This window comes from Girardinichthys multiradiatus, chromosome X (genome assembly GCF_021462225.1).
Source record: "Girardinichthys multiradiatus isolate DD_20200921_A chromosome X, DD_fGirMul_XY1, whole genome shotgun sequence".
Classification (NCBI taxonomy): domain Eukaryota; kingdom Metazoa; phylum Chordata; class Actinopteri; order Cyprinodontiformes; family Goodeidae; genus Girardinichthys; species Girardinichthys multiradiatus.
In genome coordinates this window covers 36461014-36488106 of record NC_061817.1, presented here as the reverse complement: position 1 = coordinate 36488106, position 27093 = coordinate 36461014, and the positions used below count along the sequence as shown (strand labels likewise).

Genomic DNA, 27093 nt, shown 5'->3' with positions numbered 1-27093 from the left:
GACATGTGTTGTGAATTGGAGCTATATAAATAAACTGAATTGGGGACTGACTTCTGGGTCACCAATAAATGGCGGTGTAGAGCTTAGTCTCCGACCCAAAGCGAGGAATTTCCCCAATAGTCGCATTGTCAAAGTTCAGAATATCCAGAAAGGGTAAAAGATGGCTTCGAAACCGAGAAGCACGACCTTTGCAGCGTTTATCCAGTTACTGCTAGCCTAGCCGAAGATACAGGTGATGGTGGAGAATCGACGAGTCAGTCCCTTATTCTAAGGGAACTCAGAGAATTTAAACAAGACAACAACCATAAGCTGAAAACGATTCAAGGTGAAATCACAAAATTGACCTCGAGACTGGATGATGCTGAGGCAAGAATTTGGGAACTGAAGGGAAACTACAAAATGTGGATGAGGTGCTAGCGCAAATGCTAATGATGTAAGAGTGACTTCAGAAAAAACTGACTGCCTAGGAAGGCTGACTGGGGGGGAGCGTAAGTCAATGATAGAGAAACTGCTCAGAGAATGTCAGGTTTAAACAACCTAAAATACTTATAAAATCACAAAAAGAAGAGAGAGACAAAGAATTAGTTATTTACTCGCTGCGAGGAGAACGGAGAGAGATGTGTTCAGTTACAAATCTCCTACCACTCTGAAAAACATCTGTCCACCCCTCTTTTTATTATCTTTCGGGGAGTCCCTAATTACAAAGACATTGTTCTCTAAAGGATGGGAAAAAACAGCTGCATCGTAAACAGGTCATAAACACCATTATCTTTCAACAACACACTTCCACGGTCTCTCCATCTTAAGATCAGTGCGTCTTCTGTTCAGCACAATCAGCCTTCATCTTTATGACCTCCTCAACTGCGGCTGCTTCCTTCTCAGTTCCATTTATGATCTTTGCCTGCAGACAAACTCATCACATCCTTACTCACACATACATCATGAAAGGTTATAATATCAAATAGTCAAGTTAAAGAATAGGAGAAAATATAAGATAAATCTTTATTCAATTATTCCAACAGAGAAAGTTATTCCACAACCAATGACGATAACTGAGAGGATCTAGAGGGCATCGAATTAAGGAAGGACTTCAAGTATATAGAGGCACACCAGCGGACAATACATGTGGAAGTGTGGCAGTGTTGAATATAAGATCATGCATGGTACTGGTAAGGATTGAAATGTATAAGCTAGAGATTTAAGACGTTAATTAGAAGAGACTTTGGTGTAGTAAGGTAACAGGACTAAAGAGGGAAAATAGAACTCACCATTGCTATTGCTGCAGTGGAGGGACCTCTACCGCAAGCAGGTAGCTGAGGCTACCCCTCAACTTTGGAGTGGGTCAGAAAGTTGAGCGTGTGGAGGGAAGTAATCAGAAGAGGATTGTGTTATTTGCTAATATTGTTTGTTGCAGTTTCCAATTGTTCATGTTTTGTTTTCATATTGCACTAATAGACTGTCTGCAAAAGAAAAAGTAGTGTTCAACCATATCCTATTTTTTATGCTAGAAGTACCTCTGGAAATTATTTCATTTAATATTAATGGGGTATTAAATCCTATACAAAGAAGCAACATTTTGTCAAAGCAGAAAATTGAGAAGGCCTTTGGCAGTTTGTCAGCTGCTCTACCAGAGAAAACAAAACGCTGTATTTGTTTTATGCAAATGTCAAGTACTCATACATCTTTAAAGCAAGACCTCCTCCTGGCAAATCAGATCGCAATCTGCTTTTTCTCTGCTCAAAATATAAGCCCCTTGCTCAGAGGCAACCTGTAATAAAGAGGACTGTGAGAAGATGGTAACAGGAAGCTGAAGAAGGCCTACAAGGTTTCTTTGAGGCTACAGACTGGGATGCACTGTGCCAGCCACATGGAGAGGACATCAATGCCATGACTGAGTGTGTAACCGACTATATAAACTGTGGTGTGGATAGCATCATCCCCACCAGAACGGTGAGATGCTTCCCTAATAACAAACCCTGGATCACCAGTGACCTGAAGGATCTGCTTAACAAGATAAAAGAGCTTTCAGGGAGTGAGACAGAGAATTATTGAGGAGTTTACAGAAGCAACTTAAAGTCTAGATAAGAGACAGGAAGGAGGTGTACAAGAAGAGGCTGATGCTCCCTTTGCCTCCTCCTTCCACCTGTGTGTCTCAAGAAGTCAGGTGAAGAGACAACTGGAAAGACTGAACTGTAACAAGGCTGCAGGTCCACATGGTGTCAGTCCTGAAGGCCTGTGCAGATCAGCTCTGTGGGATTCTGCAGCACCTCTTCAACCTTAGCCTGGCCCTTAAGAAGGTTCCAGCGTTGTAGAGAGACTCCTGCAGGCCGAAAGTTCCCCTCCCAGAGGCACTGACACTTCCTGATTCTTTTTCCTGTTTATTTGACATATTATGTGATCTCAGCATGTTATAGAACCTGGAATATTTCAAAACTTTATCTATTTTCTATCATAGTCTTAATGTCCATCAGTCCTTTGCATTTAGATAATTTTTCTCTACAAATTTATTTGAATAAAAACATACACATAGGATGCATATACCTGCACGTAAATGAGGTGAGTTGAATATAGCTGATCAGGTGACTCTTTGTGGGTGTAATTTAAAAGCTGCATGTTGACTATTTAAACAAGAGCAGAACAGCTGGAGGTAGCTGACAGTGATGGCCTTCAACAAGCTGATCTGTGTGGCGGCTCTGCTGACTCTGTTGACCAAAGGTAAGAATCCCTGCAGACAAGAACGACTACCTGAAGCTGTCTTCTACAACCATCTTCTGGAGTGTTTAGAAGTTGTTTTAACATCTGAATTATTTGGGGATTTTGTTTTTTTATTTGTTTTATTTGCATAGTAGGAAGAGTTATTTCTCTTCTGTTATCTGCAGCACCAGATGAAGAAACGTTTTATACACTTTTTTTATAGTTAACCTGACCATCAGTTTTGACTATTTCTATGACTACAAACTATTGATGAGGTGAACAGACCCAGTGCAGTTAGTTGGTTTTTAAATATTTGTCTTTGTGTGCATTTCCAATATCTTTATAGTGTAACTGCAGTATTAATGTTCTCCTTCAAGGCAATAACATCTCTTTAGTTTCAAGTCACTTAATTTGAATTTTCCTTGTGCTTATTACTTGTTCTACTGTTTGTGACAAGTGGAAAGTGACAAAAAAAATTATTTGTTTCTGCAGCCGTTTCTGTGCCATTTCACAAGGTTTACAAAGCAAATTTAAAAATTTCAATACTGAATAAAATATTTTCATAGGAATATATTCATAGTGAGAGCTGTTATTGTTAAGGCATAACCTATTAGAAATTCGCTGCTGGGTGCAGAGGTGGTGGTGCAGGGAGTAAAGGAGGCCTTAGTCCTCGACCCGGACTGTCAAGGGATCAAATCCTGCCCCGTTGAGCTCCCTTACCCTGCTCTTTCCACATCATTTCCTGTCTCATTGCTGTCTAAAATTACTTATAAAGGTTGCTTGAGCCTAAAGGAATGATCGCTGACCAGTTAAATTTCCATGTGTTTTTAATACTTATGAATTAACTTATGAAAACATCTGAAACAGGGATTTTTATCATTTGTTTTACCATAGAAATAAAATGTGAACACCAGGGTGTGATGCATGGGCTCGGTAAAAAAAAGAGATTTATAATATTTAAATATATTCTTTTACAGCTTTCAGGAAATTAATGCACAAATAAATTATCGGCCAAATAAACCACGATAGGTTCTGTTTCTTAAAAATGGTGGCTGTCACCCAGGTCCAAAGACCAATACAACATTATAAGAGCCTATAAACCAAGACATCCTAACAATGCTGGTGGCAGATATTTTTTACCAGAGTTCCTCCTAAATAAAAGCTGTTATTACTAGTAAATTAGTAATAACAGCTTTTTAGTAAATGACATGCAACAAAAAATCATTAGAAATCTGTTGACACGTGTACAGATGATTTTCTCTCTCTGTCATCCGTCATTCTATCTATGCCTCCTTCTCGCCACAGTGACAGCAGACATTTTTGTGTCCCAGTTAGTACCTGCATTTCAAACGTGCTAAATCTAGACGCAAAAACAGCACCCGCAATCCATTTCAAGTTTGATAAATCACATTCCAGGTGGTAAGGAATTACATTTGCATATCCCCCTCCCATTAATTTGCGGGATTAGGTCTTTATGTTCTGTTTTGCGTGTTCATGAAGGCAAACACGCTAAAAGGTTTGCACCCGTTGTTCCCCAGATTTTACACATGCAATTCTATTTATACATGGTTTGTAGATCAGCTTTGGACACGCAACCCAGTTTGCATGTGATTGTGTACATGCAAACCTTTTGAATATCAGATGCAACGTGCTTGTTGCCTTGGGTATTAAATTACATACAACAGTGATGGTATCACTGTCACTGTTCAGTCCTGAAGAGCTCAGTAAAAGTGGTTTTCATGGATCTGCTAAGGTCCACCAACAGTTTAGAGCTCCTCTTGAATTAGGCTCTGTTTACACTACATGCAACATGACATCCATCCATCCATCCATCCATCCATCGCAGGGTAACGACACTTGGAGGGCATTCCAAAAATCCTCCTCCCTTTCGGGCATTGACCCCCATCCTGGAGGGAGCAATCCACTTGTCTCTGGTGGAGAATCATGTGATCAGAGAAGCAAAATCACCCACATTTGCTCCATAAAAACATGTTTATCTCAAAATATTAATTTGTCTCTTGAAATATCAACATGGCCAACTCAACCGTCAAGAAAATCACATCAAAATGAATAACAGGGGGACTTTAGATCTGATTCATCATCTGTTACATATAATTGGCCTGAAAATGATTTAAGAAATCAATTTACTTAATCCAGATATGGAAATTGCAAAAAGTAAATTCTGTAATTTTCAATATTTTCAAGACTTAGTCTTTGAGTGCATTTGCAAACTGTTCTCTGGATTTTATAGTTGCCTTTGGAGTAATGGCTTCTTTCTTGCTGAGTGGCCTTTCAACCCATGTAGGTTTATGACTTGTTTCACTTCAGATAATGACCCTCTGCTAGCAGCTTTAGCTTGCATCTTCTCAAGGTCTTTAGCTTTTGTTCTGGGTTGATTTGCAGATTTCTTACCAGAACACATTCATCTCTGGGACACAGAACCCCTTTCCTTTCTGAACGTATGATGGCTGGGCCTTCCCATTGTGTTTATACTGGCTTATAATTATTTGAACAGATAAATATGGCTCCTGCAGACATCTGAAAATTGGACCAAAGAATAAACTGGACCTGTGGAGGTCCACTATTGACTCTTGTTAAAATATATGATTTTTCCATATCACACAAGGCAGAAGTATGTTTATGTTATTACCTTAAAATATATTTACTGTCAGGTTCTGAGGTTGTGTTGGACCAAAATGCAAACAGGGACTAAGGTTCTGCATGTTGTAGAGTAAGATCAATTTAATAAAGGCTCGTAGTCAGCACTTACAAGATCGCTGGAGAATCAGAGAATACCCTGCTAGCACATTGCAGGGAAACACAAGGAGCTGGAGGAGAGACGTGACATGACATGGTTTGCATGACGTGAGGAACCGTTGGGGAATAATGAGCACAACCAGGTATATAAGCAGAGAGAGGAGGAGAATGGACCAATGAGAGGGAAGCTAAGGTAATCAGAAGAGAAGTGAGGACAGGTGTGGGAAGTGGCTGTGGAGACTGACGGATTGGATGGTAATTATGGCGATTAATGCTGAGGAACGAAGGGACACGAGGATCTAAACTAGACTGAAAACGTAAACAAACTAGAAACCAGTAAATGGGAGACTAAGAAAGAGACAATAAATACAGAACTAGGAGGGGGGAGCGACGATCTAAGATAACAGATAACTAAAACATAAACAATAAGCTGAAACTAAACCGAGCAAGAAAAAATTATCAAATACTAATAACTACCAGAGAAGAACTGAAACAGAAGGGACTAACACAGAGAACTATACTAGAATAATAAACCGGGAAGGGAGAAAATGAACATGAAGAACTAAGCGAGAGATAACTATACTAGAAGTAAGTCTGGGGAGAACAACTAATCTAAAGGGAAACAAACCTTTGAGTAAACAATAACTGAAGGGGATCTAAGGGCAAGGGGAGGGACTACTAAGGGGCACAAGTGAAGGAAAGTCAGAACACAGGAAGACAGAAGGACATAAATAAACCAGTGAGTGGGTGGACTAATAAATATGAAGAAGAACACAGAAATAATAAATGACAGAAACTATAACCAAACTAAGAAGCACAACATAAGGAAAAAACACTTCACAGCAAAACCAAAACTAAGCCAAAACTGGCAGATCCTGACATTTACAGGTTGGCCTTTATTTAACTCAAATGTTGTGAATTAACCCAAACACATCTGGTTTTAATTGTATACTGAGATGAAATTACATACAATTAAACCTTATTAACTAATTAGTGACCTGTGGAGGCAACTAGTTGTATTGGGTTTTATTTGGTAAATGGGCCTGCACTTGTATAGCGCTTTATCAAGTTTCCAAAGACCACAAAGCTCTTTACACTACAATCAGTCATACACACATTCACACAGACAGTTGTGAGCTACATTGTAGCCACAGCTGACAGAAGTCAGTCTGCCCCTGGGGGTATTCAGGGGGTATCACATTAAATGAGGTTGAAATACATGCCACAACTGTCTGATTACATTTAGAAAACACTGTATTGGTTAATGCATTACTTTGTGTTGGACCGTCACATAAAATCTGTTGTAACATGACAAAATGTGAAAAAGTATGAAGATTTATGCAATGGACTGCAAAGGGTGAAAAAAAGAGTTTGTTAGCAAGTTTGTTTCCAAGGTTAACCGTATGACCCAATAAAACCCAGGAACCTGACAATGGTTTTTGATGAACTGATGAATTAATACTAAGCAGCTTGTCATGATTTGAGGGTATTTGGGTATTTGTTTGGGTTCAAGATATTTTTATTTCCAGTTTACATTTTGGATCTTGTTTCTGTTTATTATTTGTCAGGCTGTGCTTTAGTTTCTTATTGTGTTCCAGTTCAGGTTCTGTACGTTTATGTTTTCCCGATTACTTTGCATCCTTGACATTCTGTTTTGCTCCTGCCACGTTTTGTTCTCTCCTGTCTGTTAAGCAACCAGCTTCATTTGGCCCACCTGCACTATGTTAATCAGTTTTGTTTTCACCTGTGTCTTGCCATTCATGTACACCCTCATCCTGTTCATTCTTTGTGGAAATATTTTGGATCAACTCATCTCTATTCAGTTTACGTTTTGGATCTTGTTCCTGTTTATTATTTTCCTGGTTGTGCTTTAGTTTCTTATTATTGTTTTCTAGTTCATGTTTTCCTGACTAGTTTGTATTATTGGATTTCTGTTTTGCCCTAGTCACGTTTTGTTTTCCCTGCATCTGTCAACCTGCAATCAGCTTCATTCGGTCCACCTGCATCATGTAATCAGTCTTCTCATTTCATCTGTACCATACTCCATATATAGACAATCATTCAGTTTACTCATCGCAGAAACATCACTACCTCTTGCTGTCATCTGTGCCTGTACCTGTTTTGTTCCTGCCTCTTTTTGTAAGTGCTTCGCTTTGCTTAAAATAAACCGTCTATACTTACGGTTAAGATGCCTGTCCATCTGCAATCTGCGGTCCTCCACCACTCCACTCCTGATAGCAGCTGTATTTATGTCAGAGAACTGTGTCCTGAACGCCCCTTCCCTGTAAGGCTGTATCCTTAAATAAGTAGTTATTTCTGTTGTTTAGTAGAAAACAGTTACAGAAGGACAAATAAAAAATATTTAAAAACTTGTGTTCTTAAAGTTTCTTTTCTTCTTTCAGAGTGTGACTCACAGCTATCTGGTAAGTCAAATCTTCTCTGCAATTTTACAAATCAAATCAGTTTTGCTGCAGTTACTCAATAAACAGGTTTACTGGTGTGATATAGAGCAGTCAAAAAATCCAGAGGTTTGTCTGTTTCCTTTCTCAGTATGTGGTCAGCCATCACTCAACACCAGGATTGTTGGAGGAGATGCAGCTCCTCCAGGCAGCTGGCCCTGGCAGGTCAGTCTGCACATCTCTGACCACTTCTGTGGAGGATCTTTGATTAACGACCAGTGGGTGCTGACTGCTGCTGTTTGTGTCGAAGGGTAAGCAACAAGACTAGAGAAAACCCCTCACCTCAGAGCCAGACAGCTGATCAGTTCATCAACTGATCCAGATCCCATAACATTGCCCTTTAAATAGTTATGAGGTTTAGCTCTGGTCTTTATTGTGAGGTTTCTTCTCAGATAAAGCCAAGCAGAAGAATTTTAAAGATCTATGACTAATTAACACTGGTATGATGGTGTATGAAATAGGGTAGTCTGAATGCCAAAATTTCAAACTCAATACTGATACTAAGAAAAATACTCGACACAAATTTCTATGCAATTATGAAGTTAAATTGTGTAGTTAAGAGAACAAAATGTTACAATATGACAATATTTTTAATTTCTTGTATTAGAGCAAAACCAATAAGTAGTAGACAATACATTTAGGAAAATATTTCATTTAAGTGTCACTTCTTACAGTAGACAAGATACCACTTAGTTTAAGTGTTAAAGTTTTTTATGCAAGTTTTCATCTTTGATTCAGTCGTGCACTTAATTTAATACAATACAATGCTGTGTCGCTCACTTGCGTACTGCACGAATCAGGGTGTGATTTGTTCATGCTGTCTCTGAGTCAAGAGAGTCACAGAAGGCAACACTGGCACCTGACATCAAAAACTGAGAAAGAAACGACAAATTTCTTCCACTCAAATGATCACTCAAGGACGATACAACACTAGCTGCAGCTCAGGGAGGGAAGGGGCTGAGACTCTGTGTTGCATCCAAAAGAAGTGAGACAATTTGAGCAAATAAAAATCAGTCAGTTTATATATTCCTGCCTCAAGTGGAGGAGTTTAAGTATCTCGGGGTCTTGTTCATGAGTGAGGGAAGAATGGAGCAAGAGATCGACTGACGGACCGGTGTGGCTGCCGCAGTAATGCGGACGCTGTGCCAGTCTGCTGAAGAGAGAGCTGAGCTGAAAGGCGATGCTCTCAATTTACTGCACGGTCTACATTTCTACCCTCACCTATGGTCATGAACACTGGGGGTCATGACCGAAAGAACAAGATCTCTAATACAAGCTGCTTAAATGAGCTTCTTCCGCAGAGTGGCTGGGCACTCCCTTGGAGATAGGGTGAGAAGGTTGGCCATGGGTGCAAGTCTATGGCAAACATTTCTGAAGCTGACTTCAACTATGCTGGTAAAATGAGAAACAGGAAGGAAAGAAGGATGGAAGCAAATAAGAAATGAAACAAGTAGGGAAGGGAATAGGACACGAGACAACAAAAACAACACAACTGGTTTACATTGATGATTTATATTTTCTCCATTGCAAACATGGATATTATGAATAGTTTACCTTTATTATGACTAAAGAAATATATGTAAATAATTTTAAAATCATACAAAGTATTAAAAGCAGCATCAACAAAACAGAAAACATGCAAATCTCTCCTGTAGATCAGCAGATAAGGGACTGCCTCAAGTTTGTTTATATGTAAATAATGTCCTTTGTCCCTTCTAACAGATTTCCGTTGTTTTTTTGTTTTTCCATTGAATTACAGACTGACATGAATTGAGGACATTTCTATAAAGGTGTTTATTTTGAGATTTAGAACTAAGCTAGTTCTGTTTGTGTCCTTATGTCAGTATAATCTGCTCCATAGACTAAAATGAGCTAAAGCAAACCTCAGATGAATAACTAGAAATGACTCCTGGTTGTTTTTGGATTTGGTTTTGCGCAGATAATCATTTAGGTTTGTTGGTAACAAATTCTGAGTACCATATCTTGGATAAAAGAAGCCGAAACTAGCGGCCTCCGCAGGATGGCCGGGCACAGCTTTACAGACAGGGTGAGGAGCTCTGCCATCCAGGATGAGCTCAGAGTAGAGCCGCTGCTCCTCCACATTGATTTTGGTTCAAATTCACATCTTTCAATAAGTATTTTTTAAATATCGATATTACAATTATTTTGACAACCCTAGTATGAAATAGTTTCATAAACCTAAGCTTTAATGTTTTCTAAGCATTGCCAACTACACACAAAAAGTTCTAACATCTAACTGATGTTTCAGGTAAATCATGAATTTTAAAGCTAAAAAGTTGTTTTGAAAGTTCTAATTTTCTCATTTCTTAGTCTTGGTAGTAATTCAGCTGGTCTGAGGGTCTATCTGGTGTCATCAGAGCACAGAGGGACCCAACCCAAACGAAATCTCTAGGGACTGTATCACAGATCATTTCTCACCCTGACTACAATCCTTAAGCCACTGGCAATGACATCACCTGCCTGTGAATTTCACCAGGTTGCCTTGCAGCCTCAAGCAACACCTTCTACAGCAGGGTTAAATCTTGGGTTTGGTGGTGGTGAACCAAAAGCTTCATTTTATGGTTCATTTTTCCCAACATAGGAATAAGATTTCATATGTATCTAAACATAAACACCTCTATACAGCATTTACAAACACAGTGTATACAATATAGCATTCATGAAAACTAATATTAAGAAGTGCCTGTATGCATAAAGTTTTGTCTGGTAAAGCAAATGTTAAGATGAAAGAAAAGAAACCCTTAAAGTTTGGCACCATTGCCGCTCCATTTCAGCAACAAACCACCATAATATAAAATATCTATGGTGGAGAAAACAAGTAGCCTACAAACATAAAGCTGGTTTCAGAAACTATTCAGTGGCTGGAAATAGATGAAGATTCATCAGAGATCATCATGAAGCGTCCCAATGTTTTTACACTGCTGCCTGTTATCTTTAATAGAAAAGAGCTGAAGCTAACAGAACTGGTCTATAGTAGACAGCATCATGCAAACACTAATTATCTGCAACACGTTACAGGTCTCTATCATCACACTGGTGGTTTAGGTAAATATAAAACTATCTTCATGTTTTGTTTTCTGACTCTTCTGACAGGCTCAGCAGCTTAACAGTATGTCTGGGTCGTCAGAGTCAGAAGGGACCCAACCCAAACGAAGTCAATCGGACAGTATCACAGATCATTTCTCACCTTAACTACAATCTTTCTGCTACTGACAACAACATCGCCCTCCTGAAGCTGTCTGTACCAGTGCATTTAACCAGTTATATCTCACCAGTCTGCCTGGCCGCCTCAGGCAGCACCTTCTACAGCGGGGTTCAATCCTGGGTCACTGGCTGGGGCAACATTGGATTCTTTGGTGAGTTGAAAATAACTAACTTCTATTTATGATGTGAGAACCCATCAACACAGTGCTGACGACAGTGTTGTAGATAAAATTATAACAAAACTGGACAACGACTGTGTTGGACCACTTGTTTGCTGAGTATTGGATTATCTGCACGTTGTTGGACGTCACTGTGCCCCTCCAATGGCATCGGCCATTTTGTACCCAGGACAGCCCGCTCCTACATATCCCATCGAGCATTGCGACTGATATGACTGGGCGTCCCCAGTCTGACGTCACAGGGCGCTATATAGGAGGCGCTCATGTTTGAAAACTCGCCTTCTGCTAGAAACCGGTCTAGCGACTGAAGCGCGTCACTTTAAGAGAAGAACTCTGTGCAGAGTTTCATTCATTCTCTCTCGTTGGACAATGAACTATTCATAACTGAAGTTTTTGGACTAAGAAGGCCAGAGATTTCACTTTGCTGATCGAAGACGTGAGTTAACACGTAACTGAAGACACGGAGTTTCGGAGAGATGAACCGCTACCGTGTTTCATTTTCAAGTCGACTTTGATGGTCAGATCATATTTTTCCTTTTTGTCAAGAAGACCAAAGGACAAAGACTGACCGCTCCCTTGAAGTTAATTGTGGACGCACATTAACTTAACCCCACTTTTCCTCGCTCAAATTCCCTCGCTCAGGAAGAAGACGACACCAAGTAAAACCAACCTTTTTATTTTATCTTTTATTGGCTTTATTAGAAGGCCTGGGCAGGGTCAGAGGTTGTAGAAGCGATCAGAATCGCTGGTTAGGATCTCATGTGTTCTGAATAATATGTGCATGTAACCTTGCTTGTTGAAACTTTGATGTGTTATGTTAATATCGGGATCCGCCGCGTTCCCAGAGCTGTTTGTGTTTACTATCTGAGAGTCAACGCGGGTGCGTTGCAAGACTGGACTGTTAAAACGACCTCATGGTAAAATTCTCCATTTTACCTTTGTCTTCAGTCTCACTGTGCTAGCTTGCCGCCAAAAGTTATCAATCCTTTGTGCTCAGGAGTTAGGGGGAAGTTTTATGATCAAGAAGACCATAAAGGACAGTCGGAGGTGCGCGATAACCCCCACCACTCATTTCCCCCTCTCCCTTCGTCTGTAGTGCCATAAACTGCTGGTTGACTCAATACATACCCACTACCGTTTGTTGATTTTGCTTATTTAGATGTGTTACCCCTGTGTTTGTAGAATTTTGCATGTTGAGTAGGTGAAAATTAATTCACATAGATAAAGAGAGAGCGTTTGGTGTTTCATTGTGTGCAAAAGTGATGTGTCAGTCAAAATAAGGTTCAAGTTCCACCCGTTTCGGCAGAAACGGTCGATTAAACAGTGACATCTCCGGCAATAGTTATTAATTATTACGGAGTATTTAACGGTTGTAATTGTCAGAGGCGTTGAGCCACAATTACAACACCAGAAACATCTCTGGTCTCGATTCGTAAATGAGGATTTTTGGTTAAGAAATTGATTTTGTCAGATTATGATTTGTAATTATAATTTTTGATCAAGATTATTAAATCAATAATCATAATTCCAACAACTGACATTAAAATGCTGCTGGCAGTTCCCCGATACCATCACACAATTATTTTGTTCTCTTAATTGTTTTAAAGTTTGTTCTTTGTTAACAAACTACATTTGTGATTCCTTCAGACCCCCTTCCTTCACCAGGAAACCTTTTGGAGGTGGAGGCAGAGATTGTGGGAAATGCCCAATGCAGATGTGATTATGGTTCACTAGCTGATAACCAGAATACTGACAACATGATGTGTGCTGGGTTTCGTGAAGGAGGGAAGGGACCCTGTTTTGTAAGTCATCAGTTTTCATCAGTTTGTTGTCTGAAGACATTAGTTTCTGTCTAATCTAAGAAAATGTTTTCTGGTCTTCAAGGGGGATTCAGGAGGTCCAATGGTGAGCAAGCAGGGTGGCCGCTGGATTCAAGCAGGAATCGTAAGTTTTGGAGTAGGATGTGCTAAGCCAAACTTCCCAGGAGTCTACACCAGAGTATCCCAGTATGAGAACTGGATCAACAGTGTTATCAACACCAACCAGCCGGGCTTCATTACCTTCATGTCCAACGGGACTGACAGTGACCTCAGCTCTTCCTGTACAACAACCCTGGCAACACCAACTAAACCTGAACGTGAGTAAGGTTCTACAGGTTTTTCATTATCTAAAGAAAAAAATACTAGGAGTCATGAATTGATTAATTCTCGGGTAAAAATACCAAAATAAAATATTAACTGTCATAACTGTCAAAACTTACCACTATGTTAGGGATCATAGGAGCTAGTCTCATGTGTGTAATAGGTGATCATCATCCACTGAACTTTATATTTGTTTATAATACCTAAATTCAAATTGGCTATAATTATTATTGACTTCCAAAGGAAAAGAGGGAAAACAGTTTTTGCAGGTCAGGCCTATAGTAATTATAGATGGTGACTCTTTGCATTTACATGTGCTGTCAATCTGACGAAGGTCTGTGTTCCCGAAATGTCACATTTAACAAAGTATCAATATGGGAGCTCTGTTTGGTGTGTGGATCTTCTGATTTTAATGTTTATTTTTTGATCCAGCACCAAATCCAGTCCATTCTGGTCTCAGGTTAACCATGTGCTTGATGCATCCCTGTGCTATATCCAGTGTTTTGCTCTGTTATCAGTCTATTAAATGCATTCTGGTGCAAACTTGTTTTGCTCACAAATGGAAAAGAGCAGCTAAGTTTCTTTATTCATTGTGTCCCCAGTTGGTCCTTTTTGGGCTCTTCGGAAAAATCCAGCTTTTTCTTGTCTGTCTTGTCTGCACTGATAGTGTCTTATCCTTTTCTCTTTTGACTGGAGTTCTCTGGCAGCTGAGAGACAAGCAGAGTTTTAATGCACGACACCTAAAATATTACAGCCTACCAAATATTGAAATGTACTATTGCAAATTGGATGCTGCCAGGCTCTCTCTTGTGTCTGCGGGCCTGGTCTCTAGCTGTGCTGGGCTCTGGATCTTGTCTGTCTTCCTGGGGATTGATCCCTGGGTGGGATGTTCAGCGGTTCTCTGCTACCTTCAGTTCAGTCATGGGTTTGTGGGTTGGGACTCCCCAAGCGGCTCTGACAAGTCTTGCTGGGTGGCGGGTCAAGGGACTCCTCCCTGTTTTCCTGGTGTCCTGACCTCCTTCTCCTGGTACGTGGTGGGCTTCTGAGGCAGAGCGAGTTACTGGTGTAGGTTCTCGTTGCTCTCGGCGGGCAGCCCCTGATAAGGCTAAATCTTCTCGTGCCACCTGAGGCTTTTCCTTGGGCCTGTGATACCCATACATCCCTGCTTTGGGATCCTTGCTGCGGTCTCTCCGGGGTGGAGACCTCTTTGGTCCATCTTGGGTCCAGGTCGCTGTCTGGTCCTGTGCTGGGCCAATCACTCCTTAGCTTGGGCGCTGGTGGGACTCCTCACAGAACTATTCTTGGCAACCAACAGATAACTATTTCTTCTTCTCCACATGTGCATGGGCTCATGCCAAAGTACGCTTAAACATAGATGACAATACATACAATAAACTACCTGTTTATTATGCGCCTGCACATGCTTTGTTTATAGCTAATTTGCAAGTATGTGTGAAATTCCTGTGGCTTTTGTTGCCTCATTATTGTTGCCATAGTTTTTAGTGAATTGCTCTGTTTTGGTTTATTAGGTGATTGATCATCAACTTATTGTTGGTTATTTAGTATGTTTGCTTGGTAAGTTGGTTTTTGTTCTTGGTGTTGATTTTGTTGCTTTTGTTCTGTTTTCCCCCTACCCCTCGTTCCTTGTTGTCTTATCGTTTTGTGTCCTCTTCAGTCGATGCTGTCCAATGTCCTTCATAAATTAAGAATAATAAAGGTTGAAAAAAGGAGGAGCATTTTAGACTCCTCTTTTGCAGAGCAAAACTTTCAAGGTACTGGAAAAGCTATCAATCACATCTTCTTGAATGTCAAATGCTGGACGGGATAGGTGAAAAAAAAAAAAAACATTTGCAATCTCATTATTGCACTCACTGTAACTGTAATGACTAATTGTAATGCCCTTATTACCCCTTAAGCAGAATGATCCCTGATGGCTGGACCATTATTTTACACACGTTTCCACATTTTAATGACATCTTTGGAAACCTTTGGAGATTTCAGATAAAGTTCTTAAAGCCTGAATGACATCTGTGCAAATTAAGCTTCACCAATCAGATTTTTGAGAAATGTTTTATTGTGTTTACCTGTGTCTTCTTCCTCCAGCTGTATTCTGTGGACAACAGGAGTCTGCTGGTAAGTGGCCCTGGATGGCGAGCTTGCAGAAGCGTGGCCAGCATGTGTGTGGAGGGACACTAGTGTCTGAGAGCTCTGTGCTGACCAACACTGACTGCTTCTCAGGGTAAGTTGAAGCTGAGGATGATGGGTAAACTTGATGATTGTTTGGTCCGTTTGACTTGATGAGAAGAAAAACGTAAGCATTAGACGTTACCGTTAATATCAGAAACCAACTTCATGTCGGTCTATTAAATAAAGGTTCAGAAGTATTATTAACTAAAGGTTCTAAGAGATAGATGAATACACTGCTGCAAAGTTTATGTTAAACATTAACTGAATTGTGAGAAGCTGAATCCAGATAGTTACAGCATTTTTAAACTGGCCAGGTACCTAAATATCTCTTTAGCTCTTATTCAATCCTTCTTCTATCCCTCAGCTCCCTTGATGTGTCTGAGTGGACAGTCGTGTTGGGTCGTCTAAAGCAGAACGGGTCTAACCAATTTGAGGAGTCGTTGAATGTGGTAAATATCTCTATGAGCAACCTGACAGGGAACAATATCGCAGTGCTTAAGCTGTCATCCAAACCCACCCTGCACAACTACATCCAGCCCATCTGCCTGGACAACAAAAGAACATTCCCAGTGGGATCAGTATGTTGGGCTGCTGGCTGGAGCTCTGGAAGAGGAGGAGGTGAGCCTAATAGCTAAAGGCTTACAGTAATGTTAATATTTGTGCAACGTTTAGTCACGAGGACCAATGCAAATCAAGTCAATTTACCAGAAATGACAGCTTTCTTATTTCACCCAACTTTAGAGGAGCAGGCTCTGCAGCAGTTCAAGGCGACAGTGGTAGATTGTGGGAATGCAGCAACAACTGACAGCATATGCACAGCAACTTTTACTCTGGAGCAGGTACAAGGCAATATCTGTCACCCATCTGAGGGTTATGGAGAGTTTTGAATTTGTGTTTTTCAGCGTTATGAAATCTGATTTATGCTGCTAAGTTAAAGTGTCAAACCAACTAGGATTTCAGTAGAAAAACAGGAGACCGATCTTATTTATGTTACAGGTGCACTTTCAAAAAATTAGAATATCACCAAAAATTGAATTATTTCTGTAATTAATTTTAATAAGATATACTCATAGATTTATCTGATACTTATAGTGACCTTTATGTCACCTGTATTGTTGGGTCTGGTGTCTTTCATCTGTATAGAATCTTAGAAATGAAATCATAGAAGATTTACGTAATGTACACAATATTAATAATGCAAAGAACTACTTGAACTTAAAACAATATTATATTTAAACATCATTTAAACACCAGCTTTTAATGTCACTTTTATAAATTTGGTGATGCTTGTTGTTTTAAAAAAATTATTAAACCATGTTGTTAAGATGAAAATAAATGTTTTATTTCCAGAAGGTAGGTAGATGACCCAATATTTTGGGTCTGTGTTTGTAACAAACCCAAAGCTGAAAGACATCGTTTAATTATTTGTTCATTTATCAAAAGTACGGTGGACGGGAGGTGCAAACCAACATTACAAAATCTGAAACACTTCTACATAGCTTGAGGCAAATTCACATTTCAGAAAACAATTTAACAAGACGTGAAACACTTTAACAAGTCCGGAAACAAATTAACATTTGAGAAAACAAATGTACATTTCAGGAAACACTTTAACATGCGACACACTTTTACAAGTCTTTTACAGCCTCTGGGGTTGGTACATTCCCTTTCCGCTTGATTTTCTCATTTTTTTTATTGTTTTTTTACCGTGTCCTGTCCAGCAGAATATCGCTCAGAATTGTTGTCTGAGTGCCAAGAAATTGCCCAACAGATTTACTTTCACAAGCAGAGCATCACAGCTAATGCTTTAAAGCTCTGCTTGATATTTATAAAATAAACTTTATTATAAACTTCTTTGGGAATATTTAAATTGTTACGGACACGGAGACTGACATAAAAAGGAAAAAAGAAGCTCAAAAAAGAGAGAGATGGGGAAAAAGGGGAGAAAAGGAGGAAAGACTGGAGGAGAGAAAGAAGGATAAAGAGAATACAAGATTACACCCTGCTTGCATATACACCTGCAGCTGTTTTTTGTTTTTTTTAACGAAATAGTACACGATAATTTTGAATGTAAAATGTACTTAGTGAGAGGTGCAGCCCAATATAGAAGATCTGTGTATCTGTCAACACTTGAAGCTTAACACCTGTGAGTATGAGTGTGGACGCGCTCCTGTATACAAGGTTTCTCCACAAAAATATGCAATAGCGAGTGTGAGGACCCACAGGCCTGCCCCATGGTCCCTGGGCGGACACTGAGGAGATCCGAGCCACAGACATCTAAAGGCCCCTCAAAGCACAGGAACCCCAGGAGAACCACCGCCGGGACTACCGCAACCCCCCCAGAGAAGAGCAATGAAGAGTCCCAGGGGAACCACCCAGCAGCGACAGTGCAGAAGCCCCAGGGAGCCGCAGCGACGAGTCCACAGGCCCCGCCGGCAGCCATCCACGCCCGAGCAGATCCAGCCATGGACCCAGAGGCCCAAGACCCCGGGACACACCACCCCCCAAGCAGAGGCCCGACAGAGCCCAGGGGGCCAGGCCCCGGCAAGCAGCCACCGGGAGTGAGCCAGCCCACAGCAAAGCACCCAGCCCCGGACACCGAGAACCACCAGTACACCAGCGGGCAGAGACTCCAACCACCGGCACGCGGTGTGGCGGGGAGGAAGCTGATCCAGGAGAGGGAGCAGTCCAAGACCCAACCTGTCGCAAAAAAAAACAAAAAATAGGCACACACAGTCACAATCATCCACTCCCACCCTCATGCATACACATAAAATCACTCACACCCAACGTAAGGATAAACAACGATGGACGTCATACACTCACTCACACTCCCCTTGCATACTCTATACTCCCAGGTACAGGCGCCGGTACCCCCTCGGGGCAACCAGCCCCCGGACCCAGGAGGTGGTCCCCTTCCCTCCTGGGGCAGAGGCAGGCAGACAGCGCCGGTACTGCCCAGACCCGGGTGACCCCGGCCCAGCTCCCGTCCCCCCACCCCGAACCCAGTCCCCAACAACCCCCATCCACCTCCGGAGAGGGGGCTATGTACAAAAGAGGGGTCCACATGGCCCAAAGCAACCCTGCCAACCGGAGCAGTCCCGACCCCCCAACTAGCTCCGGTCCCCCACAGGGGCACACCCCCACAAGTGAACTCCGTGGCCGAGAAGCCGATGAAGCCACACCCACACAGCGCAGGCTCCACACACAGCCCCGCTCTAAGAAACCCCGCCACACCCCGCTCCCCCACCACACAGCGCGCCGCAACGGCAAGGCAAGGGCCCTGCGCAACGCCACCCCCGCCCACTGGCACAACAGGGCAGACCCCACCCAGCACCGCACCCACAACCAGACCCCCGACGCCCACACCATGACGGGACAAACTCATCCACCAAGAGGTCCCCGGCCAGCGGCAGGCACCCAGGGCCAGTGACCCCACCACGCCCCCCTCAGCAACAAAAAACACTACATCACTGCCACTGCAACGACCGCCCAGGGAGAAACACTATCCAGCTCAGCTCCACCATCGCCGCCCAGCCGATCCAAACGCCAGTGACCCCACGCCCTAGAAGTGGACACAACCCCTCCACACCACAGGCCGCAGCCCCTCCACGCCACCCCCCAGTCCACCGCCCCGATCCCCCCTCGGACAAGACAGCCAGCAGAGCAGCACACCTCCAAGCCCGCCCATTTTTAAATGTGTTTTGAGACTTGTAAGTGTTTCAGATTTTATAATGTCGGTTTGCACCTCCTGGCCACTGTACATATCGTCATTGCGTCATTCCCTGATTCGTTTCTTTCTGCTTTGGGTTTTCTTAAATACCTTTGGGATGAATTAGAGCGGAGGCTGCGGTTGTGCTTTTCTTCTCTAATTATGAGCACACTCCTAAACCATGAGGAAGATGTTCACATAATAGATAAAGTTACTATTGCTGGTAAGACAGACAGACTATCATATAATATATAACATATTTGCTCCACTGCTTTGACTCGCATATGAACTTCAGCGACATCCCATTCTTAATTCATAGGGTTAAATATGGCATCGGTCCACTATTTGGACGAGATGGAGACTGATGTAGGATGAGAAGGCCTGGCTCTCAGTGTCCCCTCTAATTTATCCCAGAGGTGTTCTATCGGTTTGAGGTCAGGACTTTGTGCAGGCCAGTCAAGCTTATCCAGACTAAACTCTCATCCATGTCTTATTGGACGTTGCTTTGTGCACTGATGCACAGTCATGTTGGAAAAGGAAGGGGCCATCTCTAAACGTTTCCCACAAAAGGTGGTAGTATGGAATTGTCCGAAATCTCTTGGTATGCTGAAGCATTCAGAGTTCCTTTCACTGGAACTAAGGGGCCAAGCCCAACCCCTGAAAAACAGTACTACAACATAATCCCTCCTCCACCAAACTTTGCACTTGGCACAATACAGTCAGACAAGGATGGCTCACCTGGCAACCGCCAAACCCAGACTTGTCCATCGTATTGCCAGATGGAGAAGTGTGATTTGTCACTCCAGAGAATGCGCCTGCACTGCTCTAGAGTCCAGGACCACCCTCCTGCCTTACACCCCTGCTTTAAACCACTGTATCCAACAATGCTGCCGCCCGTGGCTGGACCGTAAGGTCTGCGGTGCTGTCGCGACAGCAATCCCCGAACCCGGTAGCCGACACCGGCAGTATATGCTGGTAATAAACACTGTCTGGCCATAAACAAATTCACCAACTAGATTTAACGAAGAAAATGGATACAAGCCCCCTATTGGATAATTACTGCATGGGCGATTATCTTTCAGCTGGCAAAAACGTATTTAACCCCAGCTTATGCAATAGTATCTTCTCATTTCTTAAACAACCATGTCGAAAGACACATCCTGTGGGCATGGAAAAGATGCCAGCCTCCCCTTTCCACCTATGTGTCTCAAGAAGGGAGCATCAACGTTTCTGATTTTGTTGAAGGCAAGCATGTAGAAGCAGAAGGGTCCATGGCTGAGGTGGAAGATAAAACATTTGAGGTGTGACAGGAAAGCTGAGGGTCAAAGGAGGATGGGATGTCTGTTTGGTTACAGGCAGGAGAGGAGGATGCTGAGTTTGATCTGAACTAAACCTACTGAAGAATGTGTTTAGTTCATTGGTTCTGTCCAGACATCCATTGTTCCGATTGTCCTTCTGCTTGAAGCCTGTGGTCTTCTTCATCCCTGACCACACATCTCTGATATTGTCTTGGTGGAGCTTGCTCTCCAGCTTCTTCTTATACATCTCATTGCTGTGTATTTCTTGACTTTAAGTTGCTTCTGTATATTCCTCAATAATTCCCCAACTCCCTCTCTTATTGGGGAAGCATCTCACGGTTCTGGTGGGGATGATGTTATCCATACAGAAGTTCATATAGTCGGTTACACACTCAGTCATGGCATTGATGTCCTCTCCTGTGGCTGGCACAGTGCGTCCCAGTCTGTAGCCTCAAAGCAACCTCTCAGGGCTTCTTCAGCTTCCTGTGGCCATCTTCTCACAGTTCTCTATGTCACAAGTTGCCTCTGAACAAGGGGTTTATATTTCAAGCAGAGAAAAACAAGATTGTGATTGTGATTTTGAGGTTTCACTGATCTTTCGAAATATACGGGAATAAGAAAGGAGCAATAAATGTAACTTATTATTATTTACTGATGGGTTCTTATTACTTCATTTGTGGTACAGATTGGAGCGTTTGTCACTTTTTCTGTTTATTACTTTAATAAAAGCATTCAACAAAACAATAAAGATCTATGTTTGAAGGTTTCTCCTTCTATTCAAATCTCACTTATAGTTATTTTGATTTATTTATTATGAATATTTAATAGTAGGCCTTTGTTGTGCTTCTAATCCATTTTTGGGAGAATGGAGCCTTTCAGGTGTTGGTGTACAGCAGATTATTTTAGACATTTTTTTAAAAAAACATTTAAAAACTATAGTTTCTTTACTGTGGGCAGATTACTTGAAATCATCGGCTGTCTTGTCTGCTGATCAATTTCATCCTGACAAAAGTAAGGAACCAAAGATATTAAAGCTGCAAACATCTGAAGTGGTCAAGGAGCCAAGTCACCAACCACCTCTGCTGAGAAAATGAATCTTTTTATTCTTTGTAATTCATTTATTCAGCATTACAGACAGTCACAGTTAAATATGTGGCTTCAGCTGCCTCACACAGAGGATGTGAAGATGAAATATAGATCTTTGATACTCAGAATTTGCTCTCCTGGCTGTACTACTGTTCAGATGTTTTTTCTAAGTCTCCGATCAGATCAGCTCTTCAGAAACCTAAAAACTTTAATCTTATCACTTCTCTGCAGGTAAGCCGATTATTTTTCTAACATTGTGTTTTGTTTTAAGTCTCCTCTTGTCTACCGACGTCATGTTTCCTTTGAATGTGAGCCGACTGCAGGACTTAGTTCAACCTGTTTAATAAACACTACAGTTTATTTATAGAATAATCCCTGCTTTTTTTATTTTGTCACATTACCAAAAATGTTAATGTCTCTGTTATACTTTTATGTGACAGACCAAAATCTAAATTATACATGGTTTTCAACATTTTTGCAGATATCTGGGAAGTTCTGCATTAATTTATGTTCAGAGCCCCTGAGTCATGCTGTAGAGCCTCCTTTCACTGCACATGAGTATGCTTTAAACATTTCCAGCTCTGCCTGTATATTTAGGGTGGTTCTTCTGCAGGAAGTTGAACCTTCACCGCAGTCTCGGTTCTTCTGCAGCATCTAATAGGTTTTCTTCCAAGACCATATTTAGCTCCGTCCATCTTCCCATCAGCTCTGACCGGCTTCTCAGCTGCTGCAGAAGAAAAGCATCCCCACAGCATGATTCTGCCACCACCATGTTTCAGCACGAAGATGGTGTAGCTTTCCTCTACACAAATACAGGTCCTTCTCAAAATATTAGCATATTGTGATAAAGTTCATTATTTTCCATAATGTCATGATGAAAATTTAACATTCATATATTTTAGATTCATTGCACACTAACTGAAATATTTCAGGTCTTTTATTGTCTTAATACGGATGATTTTGGCATACAGCTCATGAAAACCCAAAATTCCTATCTCACAAAATTAGCATATTTCATCCGACCAATAAAAGAAAAGTGTTTTTAATACAAAAAACTTCAACCTTCAAATAATCATGTACAGTTATGCACTCAATACTTGGTCGGGAATCCTTTGGCAGAAATGACTGCTTCAATGCGGCGTGGCATGGAGGCAATCAGCCTGTGGCACTGCTGAGGTCTTATGGAGGCCCAGGATGCTTCGATAGCGGCCTTTAGCTCATCCAGAGTGTTGGGTCTTGAGTCTCTCAACGTTCTCTTCACAATATCCCACAGATTCTCTATGGGGTTCAGGTCAGGAGAGTTGGCAGGCCAATTGAGCACAGTGATACCATGGTCAGTAAACCATTTACCAGTGGTTTTGGCACTGTGAGCAGGTGCCAGGTCGTGCTGAAAAATGAAATCTTCATCTTCATAAAGCTTTTCAGCAGATGGAAGCATGAAGTGCTCCAAAATCTCCTGATAGCTAGCTGCATTGACCCTGCCCTTGATAAAACACAGTGGACCAACACCAGCAGCTGACACGGCACCCCAGACCATCACTGACTGTGGGTACTTGACACTGGACTTCTGGCATTTTGGCATTTCCTTCTCCCCAGTCTTCCTCCAGACTCTGACACCTTGATTTCCGAATGACATGCAGAATTTGCTTTCATCCGAAAAAAGTACTTTGGACCACTGAGCAACAGACCAGTGCTGCTTCTCTGTAGCCCAGGTCTGGGGAATGCGGCACCTGTAGCCCATTTCCTGCACACGCCTGTGCACGGTGGCTCTGGATGTTTCTACTCCAGACTCAGTCCACTGCTTCCGCAGGTCCCCCAAGGTCTGGAATCGGCCCTTCTCCACAATCTTCCTCAGGGTCCGGTCACCTCTTCTCGTTGTGCAGCGTTTTCTGACACACTTTTTCCTTCCCACAGACTTCCCACTGAGGTGCCTTGATACAGCACTCTGGGAACAGCCTATTTGTTCAGAAATTTCTTTCTGTGTCTTACCCTCTTGCTTGAGGGTGTCAATAGTGGCCTTCTGGACAGCAGTCAGGTCGGCAGTCTTACCCATGATTGGGGTTTTGAGTGATGAACCAGGCTGGGAGTTTTAAAGGCCTCAGGAATCTTTTGCAGGTGTTTAGAGTTAACTCGTTGATTCAGATGATTTGGTTCATAGCTCGTTTAGAGACCCTTTTAATGATATGCTAATTTTGTGAGATAGAAATTTTGGGTTTTCATGAGCTGTATGCCAAAATCATCCGTATTAAGACAATAAAAGACCTGAAATATTTCAGTTAGTGTGTAATGAATCTAAAATATATGAATGTTAAATTTTCATCATGACATTATGGAAAATAATGAACTTTATCACAATATGCTAATATTTTGAGAAGGACCTGTATATTGAAGTCTTTGATGGTGAAAATGCAAAGGGAACATCAGCATCTTCTCATATGGTTGAAGACAAACATGTAGACGCCAGGGCAATGAAAGTTAAATAGATTCCACTATTAAATTAAAACATCACCTTTTCTTTAGAGTATTCAAACAAGAAAATGCGTAGATAACTGCTAGTCACTGTTAACTGCTTCTCTAATGTCTTTTGACAGTAAATGTGTTTCTCACCGTTAGATGCCATCTGGACAGAGGAGAAATCCTGCCTTCAACCAGCTTCCTGCAGCTGGATGTTTGAACCGTGCTCCGCCTCAGTGCCATTGTTGTCCACCAGGGGGCGCGTTGGAGAACATTTTCACTGGAAACTGAAAGGCTGAAATAAATAAATAATAGGTTAGGTTAACCTTGTTTTTATTTGTTTCATTTTTTACTCTTGGTAAATTTTGTTATTCATAAAGTTTAACTAAAACTCTTGTTTGAATTAAAATTTCTCATGTGGATCACATTGAAATGTAGATATGTTCTTAAAGTCAGTGTTCCTGCACAATTTTTGTTTCACTTTTCTAGACTCACTTTCCAGAGTTCCCAGTCCTCTGAATTCTCTTTAAAATTTAAAACACTAAACTATGAATCTATGGCAAACATTTCTGCAGGCAAGCAGGCGTGCTGGCAGGAAGGAAGGGAGGAGGGAAGCCAGGGAATGTAAGGACAGATTGGCAGGATTGAAGGAAGCGGGATATAAGAAAGGAAGGTGGTAGGTAAGACACAAAATAGTATAAAGGAATGTGGACCCAGGAGAACAACAAAATAGGACACGGGGATTGAAGGATGCAAATGTGAGAAACAAGAATGGAGGATACAAAGAAGAAGAACAGAAAAAAGGAAGAAGAGAAACAAAGGAGGGACACAAGGAAGAAAGGACACAAAACGGGATGGGACTCAAGGAAAGAAGAAAGGAAGAAATAAAGAAATGACAAAGGAAGGGAAGGTACTAGGACAATAAAAACAACACAACTGGTTTATATTGATGGTTTATATTTTTCCATTGCAAACATGGATATTATGAATAATATAACTAAAGAAATATGTAGAAATAATAAAAAAATCATACAAAGTATTAAAAGCAGCATCAACAGAACAGAAAACATCTCTCCTGTAGATCAGTAGATTAGGAATGTCTCAGATCTGTTTATGTGTAAATATTATATGTCCCTTCTAACAGTTTTCCTTTTGACAGGAAGTGACTTCCAGCAATCCTCTGATGCTAATTGGTATTTATTTGAGAACTAAGCTAGTTCTGTTTCTGTCTTCAGGTCGGCATAACTATAAACTACATTGTTCAACAAAAACAAACTAAAAACAACATTTCTATAAAGTACACCCCATGATCATGTCGCTGCAGAACCACCTTCAGCAGCAATACATCTGCTGGTTGTTTTTGGATTTTGTTCTGCACAGATATTCATTTGGGTGTGTTGGTAACAAATTCTGAGAACTTAATGATCAAATTAAAACCAGCCCTGCAGGGAAACAACTCATGGAGTCAGGTAGGTGTGGCATGAAGCTGCAGCAGGAACCAGGAAGAGAAGAAACCCGTTTCTGCAGCCTTTCATTCTGCTGCCTCAGAAAAGGATGAAAAGCAGTTACATTTACACTAATGTAAGTCTACAAACTGATCTAGATGTGTACAATATATATCTGCTTGAATTTTGGCAACTTTAAGGTAACATTTGTTAGAAATTAACTAGTTTAAAGATTTAGTGGAAATTTGTTACTGAGCCTGGCCAAAGACAAATGACTTGGAACTACAGAGCCTTGCAAACATATTCCCACCCCTTAAACCTTTTCACATTTTGCCACATTGCAACCACATTTTATTTTCTGCAAACACATTCAATGATTAAATGTAGTGGGTCCACAAAGGAAAATTAGTGCACGCAGAGTACAAAAGCAGACTTTCTGGTTATAAGATACAATTCCCATCTGTTACAGACTTAATGCAAAATGTCCGTCCTGTTATCTGAAAGAATGCGATTATGTCCACGACAAAAAGGTTCAATCTTTTATTTTTTGATCCATTATTTTTGTCTTAAGTTTTTTTCTTGTGATGACTTATTTAGCTGCAATACTTAATATACATTCAGAATGTGATGTCCTTTCAAGAACAAGCTAAAGTACTATATGTGGTATGTTGGTCATGATTTGTATGTATTTTTATACATATTGTGGTTTCATTCTTTTATCTTTATTTTGTATTTCAGTTTTTGTTGTTTTAGTGTTATTTGGTTTTATACTAGTTGCATGCTCGTATTGGGTGTCGAAATAAGCATCCAGGATTGTCCTGTATTTAGATCCATCCATCTTCTACTGAAGAAAAGCCTTACGTTTCGTTTTGCTCTCATCTGATCAGAGAACCTGTTTCCATGTTTGCTTCATGGTTTGTGGCCAACTGCAAATGGGACTTGGCTTCCAGTTCAGACCATTATTGCCCCTCAGGGGGAAATTTGGTTTACAGTAGTGGTTAAAAAAACATGAGAACAATGCACAAGACAACACTCAACACAATACAAATAACCTGGACCCATTTAGACTTTAGGATCAATTATTCAGTGCCTCCTGAGAGCAGCAAAGGATTTGGCTCATGGTGCATTTATTAAACTCAGAACACAGGAAAACTTTATTTCTCAAGGTTCATCTTTGCTGAATTTCTCACAAAGACAGGTTGTGCATGCCCCTTTTCTTACTAGCTGTATTCATAGTAAAAGATACAAAATGTGTTTGTCGTCGGAGCGGTTACCATGGCAACGGACAAGGCAATATTAAAACAGACTAAAAAGAGCTGCAAAATAAAACCAGTGTTTTGTCCAGACCAAAAGCTCCAGGTCTTTGCAAAAGGGTGATTTTGGAGCAGCTTGATGTAGTTTTCCAACAGACCGTGGCAAAGTCATCGATTTTAACTGGCATTCTTCTAGAAGCTGT

At 41.2% G+C, this 27093-nt stretch overlaps 1 protein-coding gene across 1 annotated transcript in view; it reads left to right on the top strand.

Moving 5' to 3' along the window:
* LOC124862492 (transmembrane protease serine 9-like) overlaps positions 1 to 16529 on the top strand; it is a 48418-nt gene extending 31889 nt beyond the window's left edge. Inside the window, exons 17-18 of the mRNA XM_047356447.1 lie at positions 16007 to 16260; positions 16384 to 16529. Coding sequence (XP_047212403.1) covers positions 16007 to 16260; positions 16384 to 16529 — 400 coding nt within the window. The remainder of the gene's footprint in view (positions 1 to 16006; positions 16261 to 16383) is intronic.
* Positions 16530 to 27093: the final 10564 nt, after the last annotated feature.